At 46.1% G+C, this 17193-nt stretch overlaps 1 protein-coding gene and 1 pseudogene across 3 annotated transcripts in view; one reads left to right on the top strand and one right to left on the bottom strand.

Moving 5' to 3' along the window:
- Nucleotides 1-17193, top strand: part of IQCK (IQ motif containing K) — a 124651-nt gene that overhangs the window by 1089 nt on the left and 106369 nt on the right. For all 3 annotated transcript variants that reach the window (XM_047780383.1, XM_047780382.1, XM_047780384.1), the window contains exons 2-4: nt 10743-10807; nt 14248-14377; nt 15788-15885. In XM_047780383.1, coding sequence (XP_047636339.1) covers nt 10743-10807; nt 14248-14377; nt 15788-15885 — 293 coding nt within the window. The remainder of the gene's footprint in view (nt 1-10742; nt 10808-14247; nt 14378-15787; nt 15886-17193) is intronic.
- LOC125126903 (60S ribosomal protein L37a-like) lies at nt 13112-13612 on the bottom strand (annotated as a pseudogene).

Genomic DNA, 17193 nt, shown 5'->3' with positions numbered 1-17193 from the left:
GGATTAAGGATCCAGCGTTGCCGCAGCTGTGGTCCAGGTGGCAACTGTGGTGTCGGTTCAGTCCCTGGCCTGGATGCTCCACATGCCTGGGTGCCAGCAAAAAAAAAAAATTGTGTTTACACAATACTGCAGTCTGTTAAGTATATGGTATGATAGCATGTCTGAAAGAACACTGTACATCTCAGTTGGGAAATACTTTATTGCTTAAAAAAAAAAAGCATCATTTTTTTTGCAGTAGCAACAACAAAGACCACAGTTCACCAAGACAAATATAATATTAATGAAAAAGTTTGAAATATTGTGGGGATTACCAAGTGTGACAGACACAAAGTGAGCAAATGCTGTTCAGAAAATGGCACTAATGGTAATTATTATTATAAACATGATAATAACCTTGCTTGACACAGGGTTGCCCCAGATCTTCAATGTGTAAAAAAAACTCAGTACCTTCTAAGTGCAATAAAATGAAGCACAATAAAACAAGGTATGTCTGTATTTTACTTATCCTGTTGTTGAAGTGAGTGTAATAATGGCTCATGTTTCTTTCTTCCCTTTTTTTTTTTTTTGGTGGCATTCATGGCATGTAGAAGTTCTCAGGGCAGTGGTGGAACCTTGTGCCACAGCTACCAAGTCCTGCAGTGACAACGCCGGATCCTTAACCTGCTGCTGCACTGGGAACTCCTGGCTCCTATTTCATGGTATTAGGAGGATGCAGCTAAAGGGTCACTTCAGAAAGTGCTTAGCAAAGTGCCTGATTTACAACAAGAGCTCAATATGTGATAGCTCCTTTTTTTTTTTTTTTTTTTTTTAAGGGCCTCACCCGATGCATATGGAAGTTCCCAGGCTAGGGGTTGAATCAGAGGTGTAGATGCCAGCCTACACCACAGCCACATCAATGTGAGATCTGAGCCACGTCTGCAACCTATACCACACCTCATGGCAACGATGGATCCTTAACCCACAGATCGAAGCCTGGGATCGAACCTGCGTCCTCATGGATGCTAGTCAGATTCGTTTCCACTGAGCCTTGACAGGAATGCCTGTGATAGCTCTTAATAAATGAGTTTAGGTGTTTTTTCCCCTCCATGGGACTATAAGCTCATTAAGGTCAAGAGATTTTTTTCATTCATTAACACCTCAACTGTGTGAAACAGCACTGCCCACTAGAACCTTCAAATATGGGAGCCACCAGCCACATACGGATATTAAGCACTTGAAGTGTGATTAGTGCAACTTTGGAACTGAATTTTTTGTTTTACTTACTTCTAATAAGCTTAAACAGCTACATACGGCTAGTGGCCCTTGTGTTGGACGGTGCAGGTCAGTAAATGTTTCTTTTCTTTTTTTTTTTTTGTCTTTTTGCCATTTCTTGGGCTGCTCCCACGGCATATGGAGGTTCCTAGGCTAGGGGTGGAATCAGAGCTGTAGCCGCTGGCCTACGCCAGAGCCATAGCAACTCGGGATCCAAGCTGCGTCTGCGACCTACACCACAGCTCATGGCAACACCAGATCCTTAACCCACTGAGCCAGGCCAGGGATGGAACCTGCAACCTCATGGTTCCTAGTCGGATTCGTTAACCACTGCGCCACAACGGGAACTCCCAGTAAATGTTTCTTGACTGGAGGAACGAATAAGTGGGAGCAGGTGGAATATGGCACTAGGTAGAGGGAGAGATGGCAATGAGCTGAGAGAAGCAGAGAATATGAAGGAAGAAGAGGATGATGGACTCAGAGTTGAGCGCTGTCCTTAGAGGCCATCTATTTTCAACTCTTCTTCCGTGCTTGAGTTCTTTCTTCCATATTGCATTGCATTATACAGAGAAAAATCTATTTTATCTTGGATGTTCTTGTATCCTCTACCCTTCGTCCTTACCCTCCTGGTGCTGGGACCCAAGTTGCTAATCACTCTACCATTAGGAAGACACTCCAATAGAAGGTTGTTATCGTAGCCGTCCTGTCCCCAGAGCTTTCACTTCTCCAGGCCAAGCACCTCTTCATAATAGAACTTACTGGTGGTGTTGTGCTGGGGAAGCTGCTCAGCCTCAGCTCTAAGAGGGGGGTATTCTTGCACGTACCTCACAGGGCTGTTGTGCAGACAGAATAAGATAATTATGCAAAGTTGCTTGGCACAGTGCCTGGCGTTTAGGAAGTGCTCAAAAAATATTCATTATTGTTGGAAAAGAAACATGCTTTGCATTTGTTTTAGAATCACAGAACTTATTTTTGTAGCAAAAACAGTGAGTTTTGTTGCTCTGAAAAGCAAGTGAACTGATGCCCTGTACACAGTGATAGAGCTACAGAATGAAGGGATCGAACCTACAACCTCATGAGGTCAAAGATGGAGAATTATACACACAGGCACTATCATGATTATTGTAACCCTGATGATAGACCCAATTTCTTAAAACCCACCTTCTAACAAATGCAATTTTCTGTAACAAATATGGTGAGTAAATTCAGTTTCTCACAACAAACATGAAAAACAGGCTTCGTAATAATCTTTGAGGTTCAGTGTCATGTTCTGTTAGGATATCTCCACTTTAAAAAGCAAGTCATCACAGCAAACAGACGCACCAGAAACGCAATTTCAAGAAAATGAGATACAGAACATGTAAATATCTAACTTAAGAACTTTATCCCACGTAGCCAGTGCTCTCTTTGCGTGCGTGCGAATGAATGTTTTTCAGTTTTCTCATCTGTCCAGGGACAACTACCTCAGGGCTTTTTATTCTCGAAAACATTTGTATTAGTATTAATAAATGTCTTTCCTGCCAAGGCATCTAATTAAATCTTGTAGTTGCTTGTAACTTGATGATTTTTAACTCTGGTTTCAACCAAGACCGAGTCAAAGTATTTGGAGCTTACAGTCTTGTCTTCTGACACTGCTGTTATCCCTGCCATCAGCATCCTCATTACTGCTATTGGTTTATCCCTGCAAACACTAGTCTCTGGTCTCAGCCCTCAGAGCTTTTGTAAAATCACGTTCCCTCATCCCACCTGCCAGATAACAGCATGGACCAGTCCTGAGTCAATGCTTATTCCCCCAGCACCGCTGGAGAAAAATGGCACCAGTGGCCTCTCAGCAAGGCTTATCAGTCAGCCTCCATCAGTGCCTTCTCCCCTTGCCTGCGTCTGCTAGATCCAAGTTTTTGCTCCATTCCTCTGACGTGTTACCACTTGGCAGATGTAGGAGGTATTCCCTGAGAACGGACAGGCAGCCCGGAGTGGGGAGGGAACCCTCCAGCTTCCTGATTCCAACAAGCCTTTTCGCATCTGCTCACAGGAAGAAGTATTTATCCGGCCGTCCGCACGGCTCAGCCCTCAGCCCTGCACCTGTGCTTTGGTGCCATCCTCTTGTGTCCCAGGATCCTGCTCCATCACTCCCCTCTCCTACATCTTTAACTTCTCTGCTGGCTTTCCCCCCAGGTATTCTCTGGTCGGGCATCTTAGGGTCACCTTGACCCCTGTCATCTTTTTTGTAGCTCTTGTCTGTTCCTCTGGCCCTCTCAGCCAAGCTTCTGAAGAGAACTCTTGTGCCCATTCCCTTATCAACCCATGAGCTTCTGCCTCAGGGTTCCAGTGAAATTATTCTCATACATCAACCAACATATATCTACCCAAGCTGGGAACTATTTTATTTTATTTTTTTTTGGCTTTTTGCTATTTCTTGGTCCGCTCCCGTGGCATATGGAGGTTCCCAGGCTAGGGGTCGAATCTGAGCTGCAGCCGCCAGCCTACACCACAGCCACAGCAATGCAGGATCCCAGCCGCGTCTGCGACCTACACCACAGCTCATGGCAACGCCGAATCCCTAACCCACTGAGCAAGGCCAGGGATCGAACCCGCAACCTCATGGCTCCTAGTCAGATTCGTTAACCACTGCGCCACGATGGGAACTCCGGAACTATTTTAAATGCTGGGCTTGGCATGACCTCAGGCACTCCTCTAGACACGGACAGTTACTCTCCATCGTTCACTCAGCTGCCGGGTCCAGAAATCAGAGATTCACCTTCCATGCTTCCCTTTTACTTTCCAGGATCCAAACGTTCCTTCTCAATCCCCACTGACCCTGTTGGCCCAACATCTTCTGTAACCCCCAACCCTCACCCCTCGTTCTCACACCCTTACCATTGCCTGTTGGGCTTGCTGCCTTAGCTTTTTAATGGAGGAAGGCTTCCTTCTGGACTCTCTTCCACGGGAAACTCAAGTTCAAACCTGATCACATCATGCCATGATCTGTTACAATGATTTCCATCACTGAACTCCCAAGCCCCTTACTGATCTCGTCTGTCTCTTAGCTTCATCACCTGCCATTTGTCCAAATCATTCTAATGACTAAACAACCTTTATGGAGCTGCCCTTTGTGTCCAGGCACTGTGCTGGGCGCTCTTCCTGTTGTTTGAACCTCAGAGCGACTTGGTTTAAACAGATGAGGAAATGGAGGCATAAAGAGCTCGGGAAACTTGCTAACCTCTCTATCTGTTGGCTGCCAGACAGACGCTGCATGCTGGTTTCCCTTTTCGCCTAAAGCAAGTGGCAGAACCAGACTCCAGCTCAGATGTGTGTGACACTCAAGTTCAAGCCCTTGAGCAATGCGCCAGCACGCTTCAAAGTGCAGCCCCAGAGCACCCACATCGCAGCCTCCCAGACATTTGCTGAAATGCAGATTCCCGTGATGTGATGACCCACCCCTTGGTGAGTCCCTAAGCGCTGCGCTTTAAAAAAGCTTTCCAGGCAAGGGACAAGGCTCAGCACCACTGTCCTGTGCCATGTGCTTTTAACCCCAAGAAACTATTCCACCAGGAGTTCCCGTTGTAGCTCAGTGGTAACAGACCCGACTAGGATCCAAGGAGGATGCAGGTTTGATCCCTGGCCTCGTTCAGTAGGTTAAGAATTCAGATCATGCGTTGCTGTGGCTGTGGCGTTGGCCAGCCGTTGTAGCTCCAACTGGACCCCCAGGCTGGGGACTTCCATATGCCAGGGGTGTGGCCCCCCCCAAAAAAAAGCCTAAACGATTTCTCCAGGGCACCCCACCGTTCCACTCATCTGTGCCTTTGCACAAGCTTTGCCTCTTGCTGGAACATCTCTGCCTTCTCCTCATCTTTATCTTTCAAGACTCAGCCCCAGTGGCCCCTCTTGTGGAAAGCCGCCTATTACTCTTCACACTGTTGTTGAAGCCCCTTGTCTGTACTTTCTGGATGCAGCCCCCCTACGGCATCTTTCACATTGCATCACCCCCTGGCTTACTCTCCATCCTCTCAGCAGAACACAAGCTCTTCTGCCCACTTCATCTGTGCCTCTAGCACCTTGTACAGTCCCTCGTCATAGCATGCTGGCTAAGTGTTCATCGGATTCACTTCCAGCCTCCGCCTTCCTGGTTCATCCCTTTCCAAGAGGTCGCTGCTGGTGAACATTGCATTTTAATTGCTGTTTCAGTTAGGAAGGAACACGTTCAGCTGCAAATCCCAGAAAGCCGGACCGACTGTGGCCTAAGCAATAAAGACATTTCATTATCCCTGGAACCTGGCAGGGTTGGGGAGGGAAGGGGTGCGGTGGGGTGGGGAGGTTCCAATTGGGCTCGCAGGCTCCATTCCACCCACAGGGTTACAGGCTCTTTCTGCTCAGCCCCCCTTGCACAAGGTTGCCTTTGTTGTATGAAATGAGCAACTACTGTTCCTTGTTGTTGATTAATGTCCATTTAGCATGCATATGACATGACATTCCCCCTAACCAATGACAGCTGCCCCTGCTATCCAAAAGCAGAGCGTTCTCTGAAAACCTTTCCTAGACCAAAATGGCATAAATGGAAGAAGCCGTTCCTTTAGGACATTCTGGTAACAGATGCACAAAATAAATTGAGACAAGCACAGATGTTCACAGCCGATTCAGAGCTGTTGCGGCTCCGTGCTGAGATGCGGAGCATAGTTCCGGGGAACAGAGCCTGGTGGTACCCCCGCACCCCTCCGAATCCGCAAAGGAGTGTGCACTTCCTCTCTATCAGTTTGCTGCCAAACAGACGCTAAAGGCTCGTTTCCCTTTTCGCCTTTGCTTGTAAAAGCAGACTTGCTTTTCGGATTTCTCTCGGTTAGTGGAAACAGGTCTTCGTGTAGGTCTGTTGTAAAGTGAAGTATGCAAAGCAAACTTATGGAAAGTGGGGGATGCCTGGAATTCAGTTTGCAATTGTAGGTCACTAAGAGGTTATAAACACTTATAAATCTAACATACCTGATTTTCTTAAGAATTTCTAATGACAAACCAGAAAATTTTTCTAAGCACTGAAGCAACTCTTGGAAATCAAACTTTAAATCACATTTTAATGAGTTCCATACTCCTTACAAACATAGTCAAATGCTTTCAAAGTATCTGTCTGTACTCAACTGTATGTCTTAAGTTGAAATCACAAGGTGAAAGTGACAAATTCTCAAATGTGCCAGATTCTCTCAAATATTACAGAGGCTTGAAAAACATAGCAGATTGTCCTGAAGCTAATATATTTTCCTATACCTCTACATAATCCTATAACTATATCTTTCATGGTTATATGATGAAAACTTGTATATTTTCCACCAAATATAAGTGAATTCCCAAGAGATCTTGTGGGAAAAATAATAAATGGCAAATAAACAATAATTAAAGAAATGCAAATAAAAGTTAAATATCATTTTAAATATGTATAAGATGATTATACACAAAAAACAGACTTACTCATGGGAGTGGGAACTGTTGTAAACCTTCTGGAGGAAAATCTGACAATTTGGCCCAAACTTTAAATTATTTTTTCCTTCGAAAGAACAATTCCAGGAGTTCCCATTGTGGGTTGGCGGTAACAAACCCGACTAATATCCATGAGGATGCGAGGTTGATCCCTGGCCTCACTCAGTGGGTTAAGAATCCGGTGTGGTGCAGTGGTTAACGAATCCGACTAGGAACCATGAGGTTGCGGGTTCCATCCCTGCCCTTGCTCAGTGGGTTAACGATCCGGCGTTGCCGTGAGCTGGGGTGTCGGTCGCAGTGGCGGCTCAGATCTGGTGTTGCTGTGGCTGTGGGGTAGGCCGCAGCTGCAGCTTTGTATCGACCCTGGGAACTTCCAAATGCCATGGATACAGAACGAAAGAAAGAAAGAAAGAAAGAAAGAAAGAAAGAAAGAGAGAGAGAGAGAGAGAGAGAGAGAGAGAGAGAGAAAGAGAGAGAGAGAGAGAGAGAGAGAGAGAGAGAGAGAGAGAGATAAGAATAGAAGAAAGGATAAGACAGAAAGCAGAACGCCAGCACGCCAGAACGACAACAGCACGCACGCAAGAAAGAAAGAAAGGCAATTCCACATCTCAGAGTTAATCCTACTAAAGTTCTTCTATGCCCATCAATGATACATGTGTAAAGATGCTCCTAACAGCATTGTTTGCAATCATGAAAAATTGGAAACAACCTAAATGCCCACTAGAGAACCCTGGTTAAATAGATGTGGCACAGCATATGGTAGCAGCATTGGGAGAGGCCCACAAGTGCACTTGGTGGGCCTGCAGATCTGTCTCTTGCTTCAACAGTGTTTGGAGGGAACAGACCCGGGGACACCCCTTGCTTCAGCCTCTGACTACCCTCCAACCTTTATCCAGTCACGACCTCCGGAATCAGCCCCTCGGCTGTCTTTGGTCTCTGGGACCAGCCAACACCATTTTTTGAGCTTAACTCCTTATTACCGATCAACCATGAGCTCCCAGGTTCATCAGAATTATTCCACTGAGGCGGAGGCCTTTGTCGACCGCCTGATCAACATGCAGGCTACACCTACTCTTTCTGGGCTTCTATTTCAGCCTCCACAAAGGCAATGTTAGTAAATGCTAATGTTGAAAAAGATGAGGTTGGGAGCTCTCCAGTGGCCTAGTGGGTTAAGGCTCCTGTGTTTCCACTGCTGCGATGCAGGTCACTGCTGTGGCACAGGTTCGATACCTGGCCTGGGAACTTCCATGTGCCACAGATGTGGCAAAAAGAAAAAAAAAAGAACCTGAAATAAACGTGGAAACTCTCATTAAAAAAAACAAAAAAAAAAGATTGGGTTGAATCTATGCCAGTTCCAGCAATGGTTATGGATAGTAATGGGATTAGGTGTGACTTAAACTCTGCAAAAGACATCTCTATATTACTGGATTTTTTTCTTACAATAAGCATGTATTACTTTTGCAATCAAAGCTATAAATGTGTGTGTGTGTGTATAGGAATATATAAATTTATAAATATATATATACTAGAATATATATAAATAAATATGAATAAATATATATGTATATATTCCAAATAAATAGTTTTCACACTACACTGGTGATTCTCAAAGTGTTAGGGAAAGAAGGGTGAATTTACATTTTTACCTGAGAGGAAAAAATAAGGTGGTAGGACTAGAGCTGCTGCGATGGACAGAATTCTCAGACAGCCCCCAAGATTCCTGCCCCTAGTGCACACGCCTCCCAGTTATCCAGTCAAACACCAATCTAGGCATTGCTGTCAAGGGATTTTTTTCAGATGTAATTAAAGCCTGTAATCAATTGACTTCAAATTAGGGAACCCCTGTCGGTGGGCCCAACCTAATCAGGTGATACCCTAAAAGAAGTCAGAGATTCAAGCAGAAACGACTCCTGCTCGCCTTGAAGTAGCAAATAACCATGAGTGAGCTGCCCATGACAAGAACCTGAGGACCGCTGACCTCTGGGAGCTGAGAGCAGTCCCCATAACAACCGAAAAGACAATGGGGACTTCAGACCTACATCCCCAATGACCTGAATCCCACCAACAAGCAGTGACCTCGAAAGAGGGCTCCAGCCATCCAATGGGATCACAGCCGTGGCCATCACCTTGATGGCTTGATGAGACCCTGACCCATAGCCAGACTCCTGACCCTTAGGAACAGTGAGATAATACATTTGTGTTAAGTTTCTAAGGGTGTGGTCATTTGTGACACAGCAATAGAAAGCTAATCAAGCTGGTATTGGGAACCAAAATTCCTTATAACCTGCATTCTGATATATGAGTCCCCAGCCTGATACCTAGGAATTAAAAAAAAAAAAAAAAAGTTGAGGAATGCTATACTACCTGCTAAGGAATGGGAGACAACTTGCCTCCAATAATAGAGTTGCCTCGATCCCGTCTTGCCCAGAACCTGCTCTCCCTCATCACGGCCAAGTCTCTGTGCAACTGCCTTCAAAACATTGACCTTTACAGAAGTATTTTTACCCAGTCTTCCCCTTAGGGATGTAACTAATATAGCTGTGGGCATTTTCTGTCTCTCTGTCTCTCTCTCAGCAAAAGTTGCTGTTACTCTGTGGAACCTGTGTCGAATGTTCTTTGCATTAAGCGCTCCAACAGGTTGACGGCAGTGCGTCTGGAAACGTGGTGATTGTTCACCTCGCTGCATGTTAGAATCAGCTGGAGGACTTTAAAAAATACTGACTCCCAGGCTCTTGCCCCAGACTTACTGAATCAGTTTCTGGGGTTGGGCTAAGACACGGGGATTTTCGCAAATCCCAATTAGAACCTTGATTCTAATGTGCAGCTAAGATCCAAGCTACTGGAGCTTACAGCAGGACCTCTCCAACTTTAATTGCATACAAGCTACTGGCTGGGGTGGGGGTAGGGGGTGGGGGTGCTTAAAATACAGGTTCTGGAAGTTCCCCTTGTGGCTCAGCAGTAAGGAGCCCGACTAGTATCTATGAGGTTGCGGGTTCGATCCCTGGCCTTGCTCAGTGGGTCAAGGATCCTGCATTGCTGTGAGCTGTGGTGTAGGTCACAGATGTGGCTCAGATCTGGTGTTGCTGTGGCCATGGTATAGGCTGGCAGCTGTAACTCTGATTTGACCCCTTGCTTGGGAACTTCCATATGCCACAAATGCGGCCCTAAAAAGAAAAAAAAAAAAAAAAAAAGCCCAGATTCAGCAGGTCTGGGATGGGGATTGAGACATTGCATTTCTAACTCCCTGGGATGCTGGTGCTGCTGGCACGTGGGCAATGCTTTGACCAGCAGGGGTTTGTGGGATTGCCCTTGCAGCTGCGACCCCCCAAACAGGTAGGCTTCCCTTCGCACCCACCCCCATGAGATGGCTTCTCTTCCCTCTGTCTCTTATTCTGTCTCCCATCACTTTCTTTTCTTCCCTTTTTCTCCCCTCTCCTTCCTCTCCTCATCTTCCCTTAGCCACCCTCCTCTCTTATTCCTCCTCTTATTCCTTGCAGTTATCATAATTGGGGGACAAAATCTATATTTCCCTTCTTGGGAAGAATCACAAACTCTTACAAAAAGCCTGCCCTCTTTCATGCATGGGAACAATCATCTCTTACCCACTTGATTTTATTTTTGCTTTTTAGGGCCACACCATGGCGTGTGGCGATTGCCAGGCTAGGGGTCCGGTCAGAGCTACAGCGGCCGGCCTACACCACAGCCACAGCAACACAGGATCCGAGCCACATCTGTGATCTACACCACAGCCCACAGCAATGCCAGAACCCTAACCCACTGAGTGATGCCAGGGATCGAACACACAACCTCATGGTTCCTAGTCGGATTTGTCCACTGCACCACAACAGGCTCTCCATCATCTATTACCCATTTTAAATAAATACCCTGTAACGGTGTGTTTTTTTTCACTTCTGTAAGTCCCCAGTCAAAATAAAATTTAAGAATGTTTTATTCAGAGGAAAGGGAATTACATCACAAACTGCAATGAAGTGTAGAATTGAGGAGTTTTTCTCCCCCACTCCCTGCAGAGTATGAAGCCGAGCTGCCTCCCTTTCCAGAAGGATATAAAGTCAAGCAAGAAGCCACAGTTACCGTGAGTATCATACAGCCCGACCTACCTGAAAGGCTCCTACATAAGAACAGCGCTGATGGCTGGTGAGCGGCAGACACTGTCGTGCATTAGAGAAGTGGGAGAGGGAAGGCAGCAGAAGCAGAAAATGAGGGCCAGTGCTAGCTCTGCCGCTGATGGTATGACCTAAAGGGTATCACATAACCGCTTTGACCCTCAGTTTCTGCATCTGTTGAATGGAGCAGATAATCCTTGAATGCACAGAGCCTCTGTAGAGAGCCTAGACGAGGGAGGTCTTCACAATGCACTCAACACCATGTTCGTGTCGGGGTCAGTTTTGCAGGTAGGGCGGGCTTCTTTATGCCTGGCTGGGTGGGCTCAGACTGCGCTGAGGAAGGAGAGAAGCCAAGGACAGGGTAGCCAGGAAGGGAGGCCCTCAGGCAGTATATAGTCGGAGTGAAATAGAGACTTCACGGAGTTTAAAATAAAAAAGTAAGACTCTGAGAGATGAAGGGACTCAAGTAGGGTCTTGGGAATGGGACGGACACCTAAGTCTCTGGATTCCCCAGATGTCACCACAGCTGCCCCTGTGAGAGGTTCTCTGTCTAGGATCTTTTACAGCATGTGAGTCTTCCTTTTTCATAGCATCCTATTCTTGCTTTATGCATGTGACGCTTTTCTCAAATTTCTCTGCAGATACCAATTACTGTTCTCTTCCCTACATTGTCTGTGCTTCTTCCAGGATCACTTCTTTGTGCATCTTGATCTTTGTCTTTTATGCTATTGATGTGCTTATCTACATAGGACATTTTGCCTGTTTATTCAAAATTTAAAATGCACGGCTGAGTGGATTTTTCTACCTAGCTGGTATGGTTTTCTTCTTCTGTTGTACATGTGGGTTTGTTTTCTGGATGGGGTTCTTCTGTGAATGGACATGCTGACTGGGAGCTCGAAGGGAGTGATTGTCCACTGGGAGACTTTTCTTCAGGGTCAGCAGGCTGAGCCGGGAGTCTCTAAACCAGTGATGAGGTGGGGTTTTGTTTTGTTTTATTTTGTTTTGTTTTGACCACCCATGTGGCACCCTGAGTAGCTCTACTCCTTCCCAGGCTGTTTGTTTAATTTATTTACGTGAGATTCATTGGAAAGGGGGGAACACAGGATATAAAAGGCAAGTGTGAATATAGCTTTATGTATGCAGAAGGGAGCAGAAGCTGGAGGAGAGGAATGTGGGCAAGAAATGGGGGGAGGAAGGGTGGGGACCAGCCGGATTTTCACTTAACCCCTCCTCTTTATTGTTTCCTCTCTCATTCCCACACTCTGAGGTATTAAACCCCTGAGCATTGAGGCCCTTTGGAATTCTGGTGGGAAGATGGACCCCCATCCTCTGGGAGTGGCTTCCACCTGTGGATTCTGATCTGCCCCTCTCCCACTCTGTTCTAACAAAGGCTTCATCTGGTTACTCTTGGAAGTATTTGGAGATCTCTCATCCACCAATGGTCCTCCTGTTCTTTAGTAGGGGGTTATTTATTTTTAAAAAACTACTGGGGTATAGTTGACTTACAATGCTGTATTAGTTTCAGGTGTACAGCAAAGTGAATTAGTTATACACACACACACACACACGCAAACACACACATCCACTCTTTTGTCCCATAGAGGTTATTACAATCTATTGAGTAGATTTCTCTGAGCTATACCGTAGATTCTTGTTACTCATCTCTTTTTTATAATGCTGTGCATATGTTATTTCCATCCTCCCAATTCCTCCCTCCCTGCCAAGGTTTCCCCTACAGTAACCGTAAAATTTTTTTTGAAATCTATGAGTGTGTTTCTGTTTTATCAATAAGTTCTTTTGCATCATTTTTAAAAGATAAGCCTTAGGCTTATATTATGTCATGTATCTTCTGACTACCAAAACATAGCTAGATTATGACAATCCATCTCAGCATGATTTTCCAAAAAAATTAGGAGGATTTTAATTTCCAAGACTTTATTTATTTAATTTTATTTATTTATTTTTTGTCTTTTTGCCTTTTCTAGGGCTGCTCCCATGGCATATGGAGGTTCCCAGGCTAGGGGTCCAGTTGAAGCTGTAGCCACCGGCCTACCCCAGAGCCACAGCAACGCCAGATCTGAGCCGCATCTGTGACCCACACCACAGGTCATGGCAACACCGGGTCCTTAACCCACTGAGAAAGGGCAGGGATCGAACCTGCAACCTCATGGTTCCTAGTCAGATTTGTTAACCACATGGCCAAGTCTTTTTTTAGAAAGCAAAATTAATGCAAGTAAGTAGGTCATTAAACCAAAGCAGTTTTGTTCCATGAATTAACCCATTTGTTATAGGCTAGCGAGGTGCTTCTACTGGTCCTGCAGTTCCTTCAGTCTTCTGATGGCAGACTTTACTGTGACGGCAGAAGTGGTGTTGTGGGTCCAGGCACCACCAGCTACTGTTTTCATGCAGGAACCACCGTGCCAGATGCCCATTGCTCATCTCTTCATCTTGGTTTTGCCACAGAAGGAGCAAGTGTACTTGGTGTGCTAGCTGATTTCAATTTTCTTCACCATTTTCCTGAGGGAAGCACGATACTAGGTCCCATATTTACCCACAGTTCCGACCATCTTGGTGCATTTGGCCAGGTTGCCGCCTTGTATTATTTTTTATTAGATTTCACAAAGGAGTAATATCATAGGATATTTGTCTTTCTCTGTCAGACTTACTTCATTCAGTGTGATCATCTCTAGGCCCATCCATGTTGCTACAAATGGCATTAATTCATTCTTTTTTATGGCTGAGTAATACTCCATTTTATATATACACATATGCATATTTCACATAGCTATGAATATTGGGGTGCATGTATCTTTTCGAATCATGGTTTTCTCTGGATATATGCCCAGGAGTGGGATTGCCGGATCATATGGTAGTTCTATATTTAGTTTTTTAAGGAACCTCTATGCTGTCCTCCATAGTGGTTGTACCAATTTACATGCCCACCAACAGCATAGGAGAGTATTTCCTTTTTTTTTTTTTTGTCTTTTTGCTATTTCTTGGGCTGCTCCCGCGGCATATGGAGGTTCCCAGGCTAAGGGTCCAGTCGGAGCTGTAGCCACGAGCCTATGCCAGAGCCACAGCAACGCAGGATCCGAGCTGCATGTGTGACCCACACCACAGCTCACGGCAACACCAGATCCTTAACCCTCTGAGTGAAGGCAGGGATTGAACCCACAACCTCATCGTTCCCAGTCAGATTCATTAACCACTGAGCCATAATGGGAACTCCAGAGAGTATTTCTTTATTGTCATTTGCAGGTGTCTTGGGAGAGAAGAGAGGAAGATTTGTGCTCAGTATGCCCCCATGGACCCAGAGTCTGATACAGAATTTTATTCTTTGTTAGATTGGAAAAGAAAATGCAGTGATTTAAAGTATATGCCTTGATTCCCTTCCCTACCGCCACCCCAGGTGCCACCACTGGAGGACATGATTTTTCGTGGCTTCAACGCAGAACACCTTTATTCAGCTCCCCGTTTATCCGTGGACTCCCAAGTACCCTGTCCTCAAGCTCCATGGGAAACAATTGACCCCAAAACATGTACGTCAGGAAGTGAGATCTCATCTTTTGTGGTTTGGGGCTTGTAACATTGCAAAGCGAGGTGGGGCTGGGGTGTGGGCAGATAGACCTCAGGAAGACTTTGGGAGAAGAAAGAATGTGTTCTTGTTTTAACTTTTTATTTTTAAAAGAATTGCCCTTTGTGGAGTTCCCTGGTGGCTCTGTGAGTTAAGGATCCAGCCTCGTCACGGCTATAGCTCAGGTTCAATCCCTGGCCCTAGGACTTCTGCATGCCTCGAGTGCTGGCCAAAAAAAAAAAAAAAAAAAAAAAAAGAACTACCCTTTATTCCACTGATGTAGCTCCAAGGTTGAAATGCAATAAAGATGATCAATAACAAGCGTACGTAGATTCTACATTAAATGCAAAGAGGGAAGACAGAGTAAAAGGGAACATCATGCTGGGAGTTCCCATGGTGGTGCAGTGGAAATGCATCTGACTAGGGTCCATGAGGATGTGAGTTCGATCCCTGGCTTTGCTCCATGGTTAAGGATCCAGCATTACCGTGAGCTATGGTGTAGGCTGACAGCTGCAGCTCCAATTCGACCCCGAGCCTGGGAACTTCCACATGCTGTGGGTGCAGCCCTAAAAAAAGCACCCAAAGAAAATATCATGCTGTCCCGTTTTGTGTGTTGAAGACAGAGCTGTAGGCGCCCTCATCTTCCTGCCTGTACCCTACTTCCTCGGCCTTCCCTGGTGCCCAGCCCTCTCCAGCTGGTTTGTTCTGTTCCCTCTGCTAGTGTGCTTTGGGCCACTCCCATACTATGGCCCTAAGGTCCTGGACCTCATATCCCCACCAGCTCCCCTCGGACCTCAATTCCTCCCACACTCCCCTTGCCTGTTTCCCCAGCCCCACTGGCCTCCTGGCTGTGCCTGTGGCCCCTCCCCCGAGTTGGACCCGATCTACGTCCCCACCAGACCACAAAGGTTCAGAGGGATATTTTATGTTATGTTATGTTATTTGCTTTTTAGGGCCACACCCACGGCATATGGAGGTTCCCAGGCTAGGGGTCAAATCAGAGATACAGCTGCCAGCCTACACCACAGCCACAGCAACACCAGATCCGAGCTGAGTTTGTGACCTACAGCACAGCTCATGGCAACACTGGATCCTTAAACCACTGAGTGAGGCCAGGGATGGAACCTGCATCTTCATGGTTCCTATTCAGATTCATTTCCGCTGCACCACGACGGGAACTCCCTCAGAGGGATATTGTACATTTCTTCTGTTATACAGCCCAGCTCAGCAGTCTGGAGTAAAAAGTCACAGGTAAGGTCATGTGATTTCACAGACAGTAGCTTTTTTTCGGTTCAGAAGCAGATGATTGTCCCAGATTAACCTGGGCCATTTGGGATTTTCAGTGGGAATGTTTTTGTTTGTTTGTTTATTTTAGGTTCCCCCAAAGAATATTTGGAAACGTTCATCTTTCCAGTTCTGCTTCCGGGAATGGCCAGCCTGCTTCACCAAGCAAAGAAAGAAAAATGTTTTGAGGTCAGTTTTGTTTCCTCATCTCTCAGTGCGCAGTAATACAGTCTTACCAGATGGTAGCTCGTTATCTCAGTACCATCAAGTGCTTGTTCTCCAGATGATCTCTTTGGGAGGGAAAGCCTGTATTTTGGTCCCTTATCCCGCTCTGGCCATGATATCTAGTCATGCATACAGGTGCACTGCCATCTGTCTGGCCACGCGGCCTCAGAGAGGTTTTCGGTTTTGCTTGGCCTCCCTGCCTCCCAGGCAATTGGCATCTGCCAGGGTTCTTGACTGTCTTTGCTCCTGTTTAGTACATGCGCGGATTAAGCTCTTCTTACCTCTTACCGGCTCTGGATTGACCTGCCACCCGTGGCCTCGCCCTCCTCCACTTCATGCCGAATGCCAAGCGTGTACTTGCTCCAGGAGAGGCCTGGTCCTCAGTGAGTGCTCGGTCAGTACCAGTTATTATCATGCTGCAGCCAGTTATCTGCATGAATTGATGTTTTTTTCTTTTTTTCTTTTAGGGCCGCACCCGAGGCATATGGAAGTTTCTAAGCTAGGGGTCAAATCAGAGCTACAACTGCCGGCCTATGACACAGCCACAGCAAAACCAGATCCGAGCTGAGTTTGTGACCTACACCACAGCTCACAGCAACGCCAGATCCTTAACCTACGGAGCGAGGCAAGGGATGGAACCTGCATCCTCCTGGATACTAGTTGGATTCATCTGTTGTGCCACAACAGGAATTCCTGTATGGGTCAAATTCTGATCCCGGAGCACCCTTCGCAAATGCCCTAGAGGCTCCCTCTTTTCAACAGTTGACAGGATACCTTGGGTGCATGTGTCCCCTGCACCGTTTTAAATACTAGAATTTGGGATGAGCCACATGCAGAAAGTAAAATAACAACAGCATTTAATGCTGACCCAGTGCTTGCTTTATGCCAGGCTCTCTATCGTCCACGATTCCATTTACCGCAGCCAACGATCCTATGGGGCTCCTTCTATCTGTGTCGTCTGAATTTTGCAGATGAGAAAACAGGAACAGAGAGATTTGGGAAGGTGATAAAGGGTGAGTGGCAGAGCTAGGATTCGAGTCCAGATTAAATGATTCAAAATGATATTTTAGGAGTTCCTGTCGTGGCGCAGTGGTTAATGAATCTGACTAGGAACCATGAGGTTGCAGGTTCGATCCCTGGCCTTGCTCAGTGGGTTAACGATCCGGCATTGCCATGAGCTGTGGTGTAGGTTGCAGACGTGGCTCAGATCCCGCGTTGCTGTGGCTCTGGTGTAGGCTGGTAGCTACAGCTCCAATTCAACCTCTAGCCTGG

Source organism: Phacochoerus africanus, chromosome 5, assembly GCF_016906955.1.
Source record: "Phacochoerus africanus isolate WHEZ1 chromosome 5, ROS_Pafr_v1, whole genome shotgun sequence".
In the NCBI taxonomy this organism is placed as follows: Eukaryota; Metazoa; Chordata; class Mammalia; order Artiodactyla; family Suidae; genus Phacochoerus; species Phacochoerus africanus.
This window is presented reverse-complemented; position numbering and strand designations above follow the sequence as displayed.